The 17,323-nt window shown below is 37.0% G+C and overlaps 1 protein-coding gene and 1 long non-coding RNA gene across 3 annotated transcripts in view; one reads left to right on the top strand and one right to left on the bottom strand.

The window, feature by feature from the left end:
* Positions 1-17,323, bottom strand: part of LOC126736023 (beta-mannosidase-like) — a 44,487-nt gene that overhangs the window by 588 nt on the left and 26,576 nt on the right. Inside the window, exons 6-12 of one of the 2 annotated variants that reach the window (XM_050440212.1) lie at positions 13,337-13,456; positions 13,099-13,244; positions 12,865-13,038; positions 12,498-12,714; positions 6,081-6,274; positions 5,475-5,900; positions 6-223 (exon numbers count right to left, since the gene is read on the bottom strand). In XM_050440212.1, coding sequence (XP_050296169.1) covers positions 6-223; positions 5,475-5,900; positions 6,081-6,274; positions 12,498-12,714; positions 12,865-13,038; positions 13,099-13,244; positions 13,337-13,456 — 1,495 coding nt within the window. The remainder of the gene's footprint in view (positions 1-5; positions 224-5,474; positions 5,901-6,080; positions 6,275-12,497; positions 12,715-12,864; positions 13,039-13,098; positions 13,245-13,336; positions 13,457-17,323) is intronic. The other variant, XM_050440213.1, reaches the window with a different exon arrangement.
* LOC126736048 (uncharacterized) lies at positions 121-1,016 on the top strand. Its single transcript, XR_007660598.1, has 2 exons — positions 121-589; positions 644-1,016. It is a non-coding gene; the product is annotated as an uncharacterized LOC126736048 (long non-coding RNA).

The following is a 17,323-nucleotide window of genomic DNA, read 5'->3' as shown; positions in this document are numbered from 1 at the left end:
CTTACGAGATTATAGACATAACTATTTTCATAAACAGGCTCGAAATCTGAGCTGTCATACTTGTAGATTCTAACTCTGAGAGTGGCGTTTTCGACATCAGTCAACTTATCGTTAACAGTAAAGAGAAGTAGTTCCCTGTTTGGGTTTATATATCCAGTGACAATTACATCAGAGAAAAAGTCTTTGGCGAAGTAATGGAGCATTTTCCAACGACCGGTGTAATCTAGCAAAAAAAATGGATGTTATTTTATATTTTTTGTGGACTTTTACTAATGTACCAACTTAAAGTAAGTATATTATACTCTTTTTGTTAATCTTAGATATATTAGTTGGTAACTCATGATCAACGTACGATGTTGTGTATGTTATAAACAATGTACCGCCGAGAATATACCAGTTGTTCTTCGTCATACGGGAATTATGTTGATGGCGCAGGCGACGGGCACTCTGCGCGACCTCTCTGAAGATACGTGGAAGGTTAACGAATCTTCCGGAATAATGGTCTAGCTAATATATAAAGAACCCTCGCCACTAGGAGGCCAGTTCAACTTGGAATATTGGCGCGACTTTTAAATCGAAATAAATAGTAGTAAGTAAATACAGTATATATATGTTTCTAGTAGTTTTAACTGATAGTATTTAGTGTGTACGTGTATAAAAGGCGTGTTCCATTTAAGAAACATATCAGTCAGTATGTTGCAGAGCTCTATAAACTAAATATTAAACAAAGTCAACAAGTGTATATGGGTTCCATGGTCCATGAAATAGCCAAAACTTTAATACCTGAATATTTAGTTGAACTTATTAAATTTCATAGAGACCGACATGAAATTAATATCAGACGAATAGATAATATCAATATTGCTATTAAAATTATTAGTTCTATTATTATAACATTTCTTTTGTTCTCAGTTTATTATTTGATAATTGTTAAAAACTGCTATACGGATATATTACCTATTATCTATTTGTAAGCCGATAAAAGATTTATTAAATCAGATGATTATTTTTATGCATCGAGTGTTTTAATTCACACCTTAAAAAAACGTTAAAGACGCTACAATGTTTTCTGAGATACTAAAGGTGGTGTCTGACACAGTTACTTTTATACCGCAGTTTTTTTCAGCGGCTGCAATAGTTGCGTATAATGTGCACAAACTAGAAACAAAAAACATAAAATTGCGCATTATTTGTATTGCAGCTACGTACGAAAGGGGTAGGGTGGGACTAGAAGGTTACAAACGCTCACGCACATGTATGTGACTTTGGTAACGAAACAAAGGCGGCGAAAGAAAAAAACCAGAGTATAGGATTTGTTCCCTTTTCTAAACAATTTGTGTAGACTGGGAAAACATTATAATTTAACTATTTAATAAATTTTCGTATAAAAAAATCTCAAGTTGAATCTAACACGTGCACAGTTCTCGCATTAAGCAAAATACTGCACCAATGAGCGCAGTAAGATTTAAAGTGAATAAATAGCATCCTTCCCTAGTATTTGTGATGGAATGCAGGTGTGAAGGTGATCTCACTCGCTACGCAGTTGCTTCATTTGCTGGGTTAAGATTGGAAAGGCCAGATGGTGTCAGGATCAGGAAACGGCCGAGTGATGCTCTTCCCCCGGCACGTTCGTCTTCAAACCACACTATCCTGGATCTCGCCAGTGTTCCGTTTGCTTTCATTTTGTTGTAATTAAAAAATCTGACTTTATTATTATTTTTTTAATAGTTATAATGTTTAGTAACAAAATAGTGAATTGGGCATAGCCCTTGCCTTAGAGGAGGAAGAGAATGTAAACAAAAGGAGAAAAGCGAGTAATCTTAGACAAAAATAGGTTCACAGTGCATGGAAGACGAGATCTGTACAAGGGGAGTTTGGAACGTTAGTCCTTCTTCTCATCGATGATGATATAAAATTTTACGAGTATTTTAGGATGACATAGTTTACATTATATCAACTGCTACACAAACTTGAAGCAGAAACAAAAAAATCTGATACGTTCTGGTCCGTCAAAAATAAAACTACGATAAATTCCGATGTATGAACCTGTTCATATATTTTAGTTGTTTTAATTCAAAACCAGATTATGTCCGTTATCCGACCGTGTCTCGGTCCTGACACTATCTTAAGAATTTTACGATTGTTTGAGTCGCCTTGAGACGAAAACCGAGCGAAATCGTTTTGAAGGGTTGCGTTAATAGCAAGACCACAGTTGATGAAATAGTCATGTTTGAACCTGGAATGCATAACCCTTGTAGGTGCTGGAAGGAGTATTCCTGTGACGGTAATGAATGTCAATCATACTATCCTGTGTTATTAAAGAACGGAGAATTAAAGAATTGACAAGTTGCGGATGTGGGAACCAACCAGGAAGCCATTCCGAAAGAAGTAGAAGAGCTGGTGTCGTCGTCAGGCGCTGGTCTAACGCCAAACCAAAGAATGAGGCTGAGGCATTTAGTGTATAAATATCGAGATGTTTTTGTTACTGGTAAGAAAAGCAGGATCAATGTAGTCTAGCACAAAATCAAAACGGAAAATGCTCGTTTCCTCCGGCCGACAGTAGATAGGAGGCTGATAATATTGTTGATAGTATGGTCAAGAAAGACGTCAAAAACCCATCCAACAGTCTATGGTCTTCACTGGTGGTATTGGTAAAAAAGAGAAACGATTTGACCCGATCCTGCGATACAGACAGTTATCTTCTTTCTCGTATTGGTAACACTTAGGATACCCTGGTTGGATCAAAGATCATTTGAACCCTAAGCCTGAAGTGTAGATACTGGTAAATTGAGTTGGTCCCTGAAGGTCGGAAAAAAGACGGCCTTCACGATAAGTGCTGGATTATGGCAATTTAACGACTGGACCGTGCAATGCTTCTGCCACTTTTGAATGGCTGGAACGGATGGAAACAATTTTAAGAGGACTGTCCTGGAAGATTTATTACCTGGTTTACCTTGATGACAATATTGTGGTACGAAAATCATTTGAGGACCACAGATCACTAAAAAATCTAGCAGAAGTGTTCCTGAGGCTACGAGACTCTGGATTAAAGTTGAGTTTAAAGAAATGTCATCTGTTTCAAAGGGCTATGCAGTATCTGGGTCCCATCGTTTCCAGTCCACGAGTTGCGGTTGACAAGGAAAAGATCCAGACTGTCAAAGTTTGGCCAGTTCCCAACGACAAGCATAAGCTATGCAGCTTCTTGGAAGGAGTATGCACTTACTACCGATGTTATGTGGAAATATTTACCAACATCGCCAAACCATTGACCAACGAGATAGAAGAAGACTGAAAGTCCCAATGTTCCCAGGACTGTCAGAAAGCTTTTGATATCCTAAACGAGACTCTGACAAATATACCTAGTCTGAGCTATACCCGACCTGAGGTAAAATGTGTACCGGACACCGACGCTAGCAATGCGGGCATAGAAGCTGTGTTGTCTCAAATCTAGGATTGGCAAGAAGAAAAAGTCATTAGCTATTTTAATAAAACGCTGTCCAAGTCAGAGCGCAACTCGCCAAGAGTTGCTACTGCAGCAAGTGCACTTCTACAAGTACCTCTATGGCAAGACATTTCTACTGCAAACTGATCATGCAGCTTTAAAATGGCTTTTTCAATTTAAAAATCCGGAGCAAGCAATTCAAGTGGCAAGATCCATCTTGCCATTTAAATCTTTATCTATAGAGAGGCTATAAGAGTTTAACTTGACAGTGAACATCGAGCAGGGAAAATCAATGAAAATGCCGATGCCCTATCAAGACGACCACGTCTAGAGGACTGCACATATTGTAAGCGGGCAAAGAAGAAAGATGCTCAGTTGTTAAAAACGACCATCGATACATGGCAAAACGGGGATCTTATTAGAGATTGAGAGAAAGGTCCCGATATCCATATAGAACTAACTTGGATAAAGGATGGAAAGAAGCCAACTTGGGATGAAGTTGCCAAGTATTCTCCCAATGTTGACTCATATTGGGCACAATGAAACTCTCTAATTTTGGAAAATAGACTCTTGCAGCCGAAAAAATACTGCAACAGCATAGGGAAAAGGCAAATTCTTCAGAAAATCCGTTGTATGTGCGGCAATTAATAGGCCGTACGAAATGCAGAAGGTTTTGATGCGTCAATATAATATGGGAAGTTCCTTTGAAAGGGTTGCTAATGACCTTGTTGGTCCGTTTTCCGAATCCGAAGAATATAATAAATACATCATGGTCGTGATGGACTACTTCAGCAAATGGGCTGAGGTCTAGCCTTTATTAAACCAAAAAGCCTCTTCTATCGGGGACGCTTTAATAAAAGAATTAATCTGCCGATTTGGTGTACCTTTGGAACTACATTTAGACCAAGAATGAAATTTTGAATCCAACTGGTTTCAGAGCATCGGTAAGACACTTGGAATCAAGAAAACAAAGGGTACTGCATTACATCCATAGTCAGATGCTACGAAGAGACGCATGAATAGAACCATTAATCGGTATTTCGCGAAAGTAGTCTCTAGCCACTAGGATAGATGTTGCCAGAGGACTACGTCAGTGAGCTGCGTTGAAGAATGTATATATTTCAAGTGCGCAGTTTCATTTAAGATGCCAGCGATCGGATTAAAAACGTCTATGATGTCAATGCCAAAGACCAGAAGTACAAGAACGGTGACATGGTTTGGTTTTATGACCCTAAAAAGCCTGTCATAGAATATCTTGGGATGGGCCTTAGAAAGTGCCGAAAGCCATCAATAATGTTCTTCACAGAATACAAAAGTACAAAAACCGCCCAGAGGTAAAGCTCAAGCCATTCACTTAATTATATAAATTACGAAGACCCTGATCTGCGGCAAATCCAACCAAGGTCAAATTTGACATTCAATGAATTCATGCAATTGTCCGAAAGAGTCGGTACGGCGTGACCTCTGAAGTACGGCAAGACTTTACTGCTCCAGCTGAGTATGGTCTGTCACATTGTGTAGCTAAGGATGTACAAATGTTTGGAGGAATAGCTAAAGTTTTTCATAGAAAGCTTAAGATAAAGAGGCTAGTAGAAAGATCTTTTACCCGGTTACCAAAGAGGCGTCACATCAGAACCCAACCTATAAGGACGTTTGGGACACTTTGTGTTTTCTAAAGGGGGAGTTGCTTGCCGAAAATCTGAGAAGCCTGGCAAGCCTGGCCAAACAGGCATGCGAACTCGAACAAATGTCCGCCGAGTATATAAGGAGCCATGTCGCCGCTGGGAGGCTAGTTGACAGTTTAGTAAAGTTCGGAATATTGGCGCTATATTAAATTGCATATAAATAGTAGTAAATAAATACCTTGTAAATATTTTATATTTTAATTTAGACCTTAACAAACGGGTAAAAACATGTACAGAATCACAATATCGGACTATTCGCATAGTTGCACATGCCCATAAAGACCTTCGTCTTGAAAGCAAGTCATATGCACTGAATTAGAAGCTCATTAGAAGATCATTATACTTACCAATGCTTGACCAACTAGGAGCGACCCAAACGTCATTCAAATGCCAAAATAAAGCACCCATAGTCATTCCTCTTCCATCCTCAGTTAAATAACTTCGATACCTTCTATAATGTTCAGTTTGCATTCTCATAGCCTGGGCAGCATACACCTCTGATAAATAAATCATGGCACTACTATAATCATCACTATCTGAACTGGGCAAATTCAAATTTTCAGCTATAAGGTGGGCGATTTCTTGATTGCCATTCTGGCGATGTTGACGCCATTTCATAAATTGACTGTCGAATATCAGATCTGAGGTATCGTTGGTGGCTGTCATCCAAGTATCTTCGAACGGTAGTGATTGAAAACCGTATTCTGATGCGAAACGTGGTATTGGATATGAGCTTGGATCCCAAGGATCACTTGTGTAATTGAAGTAGTGCACTAATAATTAAAAAATATATATTTTTATGATGATGATAAACGTTAATTACTGTCAAAATTTTGCCCTTAATTTTCAATTTTAGTAGTTTGAGTTGAACAAAAAGCTATACTAGAAACTTAACCTTCACAGTAAGAAAAATGCTAAAATCTGAAATTAATAAATTATAATATCAAACTTACTATCTCCCCACAATTCGGAATTTGGATCTTGAGGTGACGAGGTGTCAAACTGAGTCCAGTTTCCATTACTGGGGCTTGAGTTGACAAAAATGGCGGTACTGCCCGTTGTTTGATTGACTTTAAGTTTGATCGTGGCATTGAATAAATCCAAATAGTTTTCCATGTAACGATTTAAGTTTGTATCAGAATTATAGCTGTAATAAAAAAGTTTACGTAAGCATTTATACAGATCGAATTTTAGATTAAGATTGCTATGTAGACACATATTTACCACGTCTTCTTAGACTTCCGTTTTAATATACATCTTCTAACTAGAAAGAGTTTGTAACATTTTAATGCAATTTTGTCCAACCGTACCAAGAAATGTCAAATCGTCAGACGTAGATGCGAGTTGAAATGAAAAACATGAACTAATAATAAAAAGTATATAGACTTAAAATAATCTATATTTTTTAATAATCAAAATAAGCATAATTATTGGCAATAAAATAGGAAAACTTCTTTTGCAATTCTTGGCAAATTTTAACGCAAGTATATTTTTTGACACCTCTGCATTTCAGTGAAATTCTAGCTTTTAATTCTTGTATATTTGCTAGTAAACTTATCCACTTTAGTTTTTAAATAACTTTAGAGAAAAAAAATAGAAAACTAGAAACTTCAATGTGTTCGGTAGTAATTAAATAATTAAATACAAGCATTGAAACATGAAGGAATTAAAATTTGTAAAATTTTCAGATACGCTTTTCCATGACCCGATATAATTGATCTTTCAGGAAATTAAGACCTGATATGACCTTGCGGAAAGCGGTCGTATTTTTTTATTTCTTGCCCCACTATCATCATCATTTGTGGCTCTACAACCAGAGTTTTCGCTGACGACATGATCATTCTCCATCCTTCTCAATGTTGTATTAATTCAGGATCGTATTCCCCTTGCCTTCAAATCTGCAATGATGTTGCCCCTCAATCTCATATTCGGTCTCCCCATAAATCTCTCTCTCCCTCACTCGAGACTCTGGTTGTATATGTAGACCGACATTTTCAGCCCATCTCAACCCAACGTTAATTACTTCGATAATATCTGATTCCTCATAGAGCTCAGTCAGTTCGTGATTTGTTCTTGGACGGAACTGCTCTATTCTTGGGTCTTTGCGTGGTCCAAGTCTCACTCTCCAGTACCACTTCTGAGATGATCATTGATCGTATAACTGTTTGATATATTTTAGTTTTTGATCTTTAGGATAGATTTCTGATAGGGGGGAGAGAATAACTCATTTTAGAGCGTACATTCATCTATAGCCACATTATGTTCTTATTTTAACTTCGCCGAATATACCGTTTTCCTCGTTGATTGTGGCCTCTAGGTACCTAAAACTTGTTACCCTCTTGATATTGTACTTTCTCATTAAAACGTTTTGCATTATCATATCTCTTCTCGTTCTTTTACCAACGTACATGTATTTCGTTTATTTTATTTTTTCCTCGTTAATTTTAAACCCCATTACTTCCGTCTGTCTATCAACTTATTAAATAACTCCTTTACCATTATTAAAGTGTTTCCAACCACGTCAATGTCATAGCCGAAAGCCAAGAGAGTCCTTCGGCCATCAATACCAAAGACTTCCCTGGTCAATACCGCTGCTCTTATAACTTTTTCCAAGATAATATTGTACATTATCAGGAACCTTGCTTCAGACCACCCGATACCTCACACGGATATGACATTATCTCACTCACTTTTATTCTACTTCTGGAGCAGTTGACATACATACTTGTTAACCTGATTAGCTTTTTGAGAAATCCTAGCTCTACCATTACGTTCCATTGCTTATAACTCTTAGAATATTATCGTATATCTGATATGAATTATCGGGCTTTCTTTCCATTTCTCTGGTATTTTTTCCTGACTCCATATAACGGTAGTGAGTGTATGCAGTTGCCCATGTAGTGCTTCTCTTCTATACTTAAGCAGCTCCACTGATATGTTTTTATTTCTTGTAGGTTGTTGTACCTGTGGTTCTGCAGTTTGGTACTTAGTTGTAGACTGTTTATTTTGTTAATTTATATTTAAAAGCTTGTCAAAGTATTGCTTCCATTCATTCCCTATTTCTATTGGTTGTTATGCTACCATCTTCCCTCTTAAGTATGGTTTCCGCTCTAGGTCTGAAGCCTTTTTAAATGTTTGCAATTTCTTTATAGAACTTTTTAGACTGGTTGTGGTTTCTATCTCGCCATTTCTTCCAGTTTTCATTGACCGTATTGTGTCTTCTATGTTCTCATTAATTTTCTAGCTCTTCTAGCTAGTTCTTCTTTGTATCACACTTTGTCTTGCGTGGGTTCTTTCCTCTAAGATCTTTTTACAATCTTCATCTAATTATGTTTTTTGGGCTGTTTCTTATTATATTATCAGCTGCTTTTATTATTGCGTTGTTGATGGTTTGCCATGAGTTGTATATCTCTTCGGTCTCTTTTGCAAGTTCCTATTGACTTTCTATGCTTCTCCTTCAATCATCGTTTGATATCATATGTGTATATCCACTCACTCATTTATGGATCACCGACTGGCTCGTATGGACTCACCTTTACAATTTATCAAGAATGTCAAGCTTTATTATTTTATTACCAAGAATGGCGTACCTAAAATGGGAGAGAGCCTGGAATAGGAGCGTCTTTTCAGAAAAAATTCGTTTAATTTCGATTTTGCTTGTAAACCATGCTGGTTAAAGCATGGTTTACAAGTCTGCGTCCAGAAAGAGACAGGCGCTTTTTGGAATTTGCTTTTGACTCGAAACAGTTGGGAAACAAACAATGACACATATTAGGACCTCTAAATCACATCAGTAGAATGCTATAAAGCAGTCTATGGGAACTGCATATTCGTGAGTTTCTGAGTATGAGTGTTTTCGTTTAAATGGAGGGACAAAGAAGAAATTAGACTTTTTTAATAATCCCTTACGTAAATTCAAATCTCTTACAATTAGCAACGGTTCGAAGAAATCACGTAATTTGTAGAATGGATTCTCAATTTATAATGACTTCGGTTACTTTCGATATAGACTAAGTGTAGTTTACTTAAACAAATATCCTTACAACCAACTAAGAAGGTCGCTAAATGAATCTTCCAAAAAAAATGACCCTAGCTAGATCTTAAAAAAAAACTAAGGCTACTGATGCAAGGCGTTTAGAAATTGAACATACATCATACAACTCAGGACAAATATTAGATTCTAAACATTTTGGAGTTCATTGGAATAACTGAACCTATCGAATCATTAGATTGGTCGATTATATCGATAATAGCTGGTTGTTGGAGTCATTTCATTGATTACTTTAACACTTTACATATTGTAACGTTATTGTAAATATCGAGAAACCAGCTGATTCTCCGTCATTCTGGAATGACACAAGTATCACACCGCACGACGTCTCGAAAGCCAGCGAATCTTCTTCGGAATGATCAGCCGAGTATATAAAGAGCCGCACCGCCACGCCGCTGGGAGTCAGTTGACAGTTCGGTACAGTAGAGTTCGGAATATTGGCGCAATATTTAAAGCGGGCATAAATAGTGTTAGTAAATAAATACAGTAAAAATAAATAATTCGATTAGTAGTAAGGGATCGTGTTTAGTAGTAAAAGTGTATTTATTTTTAAAATTAGTTGACTTTTTATTGTGCAATCGGGTATTTAATTCACACCTAATGAACAGTAAAAACACTCCAATATTAATGATACAGCATTAAATAAACAACGCGCCTTTGGTCGTTAAGGTGCGAGTTATGTGAACATCTTCCATGGTCACTTCCAGCAAACCCATGAAATTGCCGATGTCAGCAATGTCCCACGACCACGAATATCGCAGATTATAAATATATGTACTTTTATGTTTTATCTCATTCTTACTTGTTCCGTCAATACTAACGTAAATCCGTATCTGTAATTTTTCTTGAATAAAATTTGTTTTTAAAAAGAAGTTGCCGATCCCTTTATCTAACTGGCGCAGTCGGTAGGATAGTGCGGTGGTGATTCGTCCCATTTGAGGTTTCAACCTTTTAAGCTATCCAGAACCTTGGAACGACCCAGATATCTGGAGACGACTATAAGAGCAGTAAGAGTCGGGGAAGAAGAAGACTACGGTAAGTGCCAAGTATTTTTCTTTCCGCCCCTTTTGAACCCTTTGTTTGAGAATTTCTAGGGATATTTTTAGGGGTGTGTATTGCACACACAATTTTAGTTTTAATTTGTGTATCGTTCACAGAAATTTTTAATTTTAGGGCCGTGTATTGATTATACCTTAGTTTAGTTTAAATTGCGTATGTAAAACGCATACTTTCCTTTTTAAGGTTTTTTGAAAAAATCTTTTAAAATAATTTTTGATATTTAATTTTGGTAATTATACAGATAATTACATATTTTATTTTTAATTATTTGAATTTTTATGGTGGAATTAAAAGTAACCACCGATCAACTTTTAAGTAGCCTACTCAGTATTACTAATTCTGAGCAAAGCTCATCAACTACTGTAAAAATGCCTGAAGAATTCAAATTCGATCTTTTTAAATTTCGTTTTGTAAACATCAAACATTATGACGGCAATGTCGATACACTTTCTAAATTTATTTTAAGAAGTGAAGACTTACTTAATAAATATAAACCTTTAATAATACTGAACTGAACCAGTATATATTCGAGTGCATTCAAGTAAAGCTTATCGACAAAGCTGAAATAATGGTAGATAGAAGAGTAGAATTAGATAATTGGGATAAATTAAAAACTGCCTTAATTCAATGTTTTTCTGACAGAAGAGATATTGATTGCCTTCTTCAAGAATTAACTAGAGTTCGACCTTATAAAATTGGAAAAGGTCAAAAATGGTTATTTGGAATTCTAGATGCTGACGATGGAAAACGTTACGAAAATGCTATGAAAGAACTTAATCTACAAATTTCGTTACAGAAAAGCCTTATAAATAACTTTAATAAAACGGTTTCATTCCTTAATTCCAACCAATTAAAATTAAAAAGAAGTATGGAAAGTTTTGAACATGCAAGTGAAAATAAAATAAATAACATTAATAATTTTTTCGTGTTTCAAGGCATTCTGTTTCAAATTAATTTAGATTGTCAAAATCTTATTAATTTTGTACATAATTTAGAGGACGCCATTATGTTTGCAAAACTAAATGCTTTACATGATAGTATTATATCCACCTATGAATTAGAAAATATGATGGGCTATTTAAAATCAATTTATAATAAAGATCAGTTGCCAACCTTTAAGAACCCAATTAATTATTATCAATTTTTGGGAACTCAAGTAACTTTCTCTGATAACAAAATAATTTTTGCTATTCACGTACCAATCTTGAAACCTCAAACATATTCGTTCCTTCGCCTTTTTCCTATAATCCAAAACTCCCAATTAATCATCCCTAAATACCCTTACTTGGCACGAACGAAACAAGAGGTCCAGTTTAAAGCAACCGATTGCCCTTTCCTGGAACATGGCTTTTACTGCAAGGAGGAGTTCTATCCATGTGATTACTGCATCCTCCAAGTCCTGGACAATGTGAAGCCCACTAGTTGCCAGATCATTGAAGCCCATGTTGACGAACCCATTGCTGAGCAAGTTACTACAGACGAGGTCCTAATTTCACCCCAGCAAAAAGTTAGAATTACCACCCAGTGTAATATGGAACAATCGTTCGATCTGGATTGACCCACTTTACTAAAGATGCCCAGTAACTGCACTATCCAAGTTGGTCAAAAGAAATTTAGTAATAATTTCAAGATCCAGTATGGAAGGCCACTCGTACTACCTGAACTACAAATAGTAAACTTTTCTGATCCTTCAACTGTTCTGAAGAGTGAAAACTTTACTGAAATAGACTTCAATGAAATCTACCAGCTCTCGAGACAAATCAATCAGCTTTCACCTGTACAAGAAATTTCCCAAGAACCTGCTCAATACCAGATGCTATCAGTAGGTACCTTAGCAATTCTGATCTTGGTACTACTAATCATATGTCTACTCAAAGATGCCAGAAAAAGACACCAAAGGATGCGGAACGAGCAGCCTCAAATCCAGAAAATATCCCTATTTTCTGACTTGAGGAGGGAGGAGTTATGTGAACATCTTCCATGGTCACTTCCAGCGAACCCATGGATTATAAATATATGTACTTTTATGTTTTACCTCATTCTTACTTGTTCTGTCAATAGTAACGTAAATCTGTATCTGTAATTTTTCTTGAATAAAATTTGTTTTTAAAAAGAAGTTGTGCCAATCCCTTTATCTAACTTGCGTGTAAACAAGAAGAAGGCAACTCGTATTTATTTTGTGTATTAAATATTTGTTTCATTGAATATAAAAATAAAAGTCAACCAAAGATTTTGGAGATTTAAAATAATATGAACTTACTTTGATGCTAGTAGTCGTTCTACCTCACTATTTCCACAATAAATCATAACAGAGGGATGCCTCCAAAGATCGTTAAGGTTTTGTTGCACTTCATCTAAAGCATTTTTCAAAAACTCTTCAGTTGCAGGATATAGAGCGTTGCTGAACATAAAATCATGCCAAATCATTATTCCGAGCTGGTCAGCTAAGTTGTAAAATTCTTGGGGCAGATATGTACCTACACATATTAAGTCTATGTTTAATAATAAGGTTATAAAAACCGTAGTGTTAGAGTTTTTTTACGAATAAAAAACATTTTTTGTCCTAATCCTAATTAATAATATTATATCCAAGGGTACAATCGCACTACATTCATATTTGAACTTACCGCCACCCCATACTCTTAACATATTCATGTTGGCATCCTTGGCACTTTGAAGTAAGTTTCTGATAGCCTCAGGATTTTTAATAAGCTCAGGTAATATGTTTATTGGTACCAAGTTGGCGCCTTTTATAAAAATAGGCTTTCTATTAATTCGTAAGAAAAATGATGCTCCGTTGTCTAAAAAAATTTGAAATTATCTTCAAACGAAGGTCATTTTTTCATTTGATTTATACTAACCGAGTGGTTCTTGTACGAGTTCAATCGTTTTAACACCCATCATAATTGATTTACTGTCATACACATCATTATGATCATCTGCATTCATAAATTGTGCATGAAGCTCATAAAGAGGTTGGTCTCCGTAGCCATTAGGCCACCAGGGACTAAAAATATATAATAATATAATAATATAAAATATATATAAAACTTTAACATTTTTTTAAGTACGTAAATGAGTATAAAAATAAAGACACACCTAAACCAATGTTCTTCAATAGTCATAATTACTCCTTTGAAAATGTCGCCTCTATCACTTAGTGAGGCGTTGACGTTGTAGTACTTATATAATAATGAGCCGGATGAGAATATCTCAAGTCTAAAAATCATAAATATTTTATTTAAATACATAAAAAAGTCATTAAAATTTTCTTTAAATGAATGAAGATTGATGGAATCAGTGTTTGATAAATGAGATGGTAAGTTATAATTTTTTGCAGTCTTGACATTCATGTAAAAAAGAAATTTCTATAATTCATAAAATCATTCTTATCGACTTTTTGATTTTTTTGGGCATTTTCAGGAAATAATAATTTAAGAATATCAGTGCATTTTGACAGTTGCCTAAGAGTAAATCGATATTTAGTGGGTTCTCTACAGTCGTAGTTTATTTACAAATAATAAACCGGTTAAAAGGATCCCTTATATTAGGAAGAAAGAGAAAAAAATTAAATGAAGAAACAGTAACATGTGGTTTATTTCACAGTTCGAAGTTGAATCCTATTTAGTTCAAAATTTACAGATTGACAATTTGCGTCTTCTTATAAGTCTTAATTAATTTTTGTTTGCCCAAACCCCTCACATGGGCTCACAACGAGCCCAAAAGCGCATCTCAAGATAAAGGCAAAAGCAATGAAAGAACCATCTCAGAATCTGTGAACATCACCACTTGTGATAGTAAAGGAAAAGGACTAATCTACCAGGCGTGTGCGAGCCAGATTTCAGAGGTGATTTTGGCAGATTCTGTGATTTTGGTGGGCTTACATTCCGAATATCTTGGCAATGGCACTCAAGCCCTGCAAATCGTGTTAACTTTGTTGCCTATAGAAATGCGTGCAACCACAAGATTGATACCTGCAAAAAAAATATAACAAGAGAGGGAATAACAAACTTCCCAATTGCTCAAATGGATCAAGATCGTTCTGGTTTGTAACAAAAACAGTTAGTCAAGATTTCTTTAGATAATAAATTCCACCATTGACTAGGGAAGATGGTTTTAGTGCAATGACCGCAATGAAAAAGGCAGACTCAGATGTTAGTGTCAAACTATACCATAGAACCATAAGGCAAAACATCACCGACTTTGCCAAGAAAAGCTTCATCGAAGCCAGAGATAGTCTTCTGTCACAGAGATCTTGAACAAGACCACCGGCTCTGATGGAATACCGCCAATAGTACTAAAAAAAGTATGCGGTCGTGCTGACACCGCCGTTGTGCAAACTATTTTTTCTTTCATACAGAAGAGATCTCTTCCTTGGAGACTGGAAACTGGCGCGGATTCAACCGATATCCAAAAAAGAAAAAATGCCTCTCAATTACCGTACGATTGCTTTAGTCCCGGCAATCGCAAGGTAATGGAGAAACTTATCAACCAGCAAATTTTGAAATACCTGGAGTCCATCACCCTTATTAAATACAGGCCTACTGGCGATCTCTTGGTCTATGTCACGCATGTTTAAACTGAGACAAAAATGATGAATCCAGTACAATCGCTCTGGGTATTTCAAAGGCATTCGATAGGGTCTGACATGAAAACGAACTAACTGTATTCTTCTGGCAAACCATAATTTGCGAACAACACTCGTTGCTTGACTTGGAAGATTCCTCAAGAACCGGTCCATCTAGGTCATTGTTGACATTTTTATATTAACGCTTGTGTCCCTCAGGGATGGATCTTATGTAGAGGGTAGGGGCCTCTTCCTGTTATATATCAACAACCTTGTCAACAAGACTTCTAATCCAATTTACTGTTTTGCTGATTACAGTACATTGGTGTGTTCATTCAAGTCGCCCAACACGATGACTTCAGCCGACACCCAGTGCCATAGGTGTCAGCAGGTAACAACTATTAATACCGACCTTAATATCATTTTAGAGTAGAAGCGTGCAATCTGATTGAGTTTAACGCAGCTTAGACTCATTTTGCTGTATTCACAAAGAAGGCTGCCTCTGTCGTCCCAAGCCTTATTATGTCCGAGATTACTTTGCCGATGACTTCATCAGTTTACTTAGTTAGGTGTGGAGGTTGGAAGCAATATCTCTGTCTTGGCATGCTCATGTAGCGGGAATAGCTAAAGCGGCTTCTTAAAAGCGTGAGCAAGTGCAAGTTTGTAAAATCAGCTTCCAAAGCACGTCTTTCCTGAACATTAGAACTTGCAGAACTGTAAGAAAAATATCCACACCTTCTTAGCATTGGAGCTACGTACCATAGGGTTTGCCCTTTTGTGCCAGTGTATTCCGCAAAAAAAGAATTCAGTATGAATGTCCCTCGCCAAATTTTGTCGTCGCGGTCAGGAAACCAAACCAACCAGGGTTTGGAACACACTAAGAAGAAAGGAAATGTATACTGTTAGGACTTATACCTCGACTCCTAAAAGAAGCTTGATTGCCGGGTTTGAGTTTTTCTAATTTTGCCATCAGGTTGTCATTTTTTTTTCTAACACCCCGTCAGGCAAACTTAGCAGATTTAAGAGGTTTGTATTTTTGATAGAAAACTCGGGACGTTTCATATGTGATAGTGAAGTGCCAGCCGTAGGCTCCGTCCTCTTGGTGATCGAGTCCGTGCCGGTCGTTTTTTTCAAGGTCTCAGCTGTTTTTTTGTTTGTTTACGTTTTTTAGATTTGGGTTTTTTGGGCAGCAATTAGAATAGAAGTGATCGGCCTTGCATTTATGGCAACGCGGCTTGCGTTGCATTTGCTCATGACGTGTCCATACTCTTGGCATCGATGGCACTGCCGAATTTGCTTCGTGTTATTGATGGTGTGGGTCCTTAAACGCTCGACACGGATCCTAATGTTCAAAAGGTTTTCTATCTTGAATACAGCCTCTTGATCTTTCGAGACGAGGAACCTGATGAGGTCCGTGGGCCTTCTGCGGCCTGTGCCGGTTTTTAACCAACCCATTTCCTCTGGCTCGAACCCCATCATTCTGAGCTCCTCCTCAACTTATTCCAGTTTAAAGTTTTGGTCAAGTCCTCTCTTGATAACATTTAATTTTAAGAAAGAATGGAATTCCATTCCCTCTTCCTTGAGGAGTCTTGTGAGTTCTCGATGGTTTTTGGATGTTTTGGGGAAAAGCGCTTATCCCAATCTATCCTTCTGTATTTTTGAAATGTTTATTTTATTTTCGCAAATAACTTATATTTTGTAGCCCAGTTGGACGTGTCTCTTAGGGACTACCTTTGGGACTTTGGATATATTGGGATCAACGCTCTTCCCCTTTCCCACTAAGGAGAGGTTATTTAGGGGCATGTGTAATGGGTTTTTGGGATGGGATTTACGGTTGGGTTTTGGTTTGGGTTAGATTCTGAGATGTTGAGGAGGCAGGCTCCCTGTTTAATGTTTTTACTGGGTGAACCAGTTCAGACGCCAGCTTCACCTCTATCCTGTGAAGAATGGAAGACAGGTTCGCATCGTCCCTGGTTCTTTTCCTCTTTTGTTCTTGAGGATTAATAACCAGACCCCCCCCAGCACCGTCAGATGCTCTTCGAGTTTGGCATTTTTGTTGATTAGGGCGTTGTTTTGGTTCAACACCCCCTCGAGTTTTCTACTTAAGTCAGAGATCCGCGTCTTGAAAGCATGGTTTTCGGAGGTCATCGAGTTTATCTTGTACTCTAGTAATTGGATTTTCTCGGTGAGTTGCGAGTTTTTGAACTTGATCTCGTAGATCTCTTTGTCCCTTCTCTTAATTCGCAGATCTCTTTTCTGAATTTCTTCCTCGAATTTCCATTTTCGTTCCTAACTGAGCCTCTGCTTCGCACTCTGAGGCGGCGCTTTGCCAGCTCCCAGGTCGGGGTTGGGAGGGGTTTTTAGTTGTTTGGAAAATCTAGGATCGATGCGGGATTGTGATGAGGGTTTTTTGAATTTTGAGGAGTCGTCCGAAGTCTTACCTCGCTCTCTCTGTTGTCTGCTTTTCGATCTTTTGCTGTCTTCGCTTTTCGTTGAATTTCGTTGGTTGAGCCCCCCAC

Source organism: Anthonomus grandis, chromosome 5, assembly GCF_022605725.1.
Source record: "Anthonomus grandis grandis chromosome 5, icAntGran1.3, whole genome shotgun sequence".
NCBI classification, from domain to species: Eukaryota; Metazoa; Arthropoda; class Insecta; order Coleoptera; family Curculionidae; genus Anthonomus; species Anthonomus grandis.
This window is presented reverse-complemented; position numbering and strand designations above follow the sequence as displayed.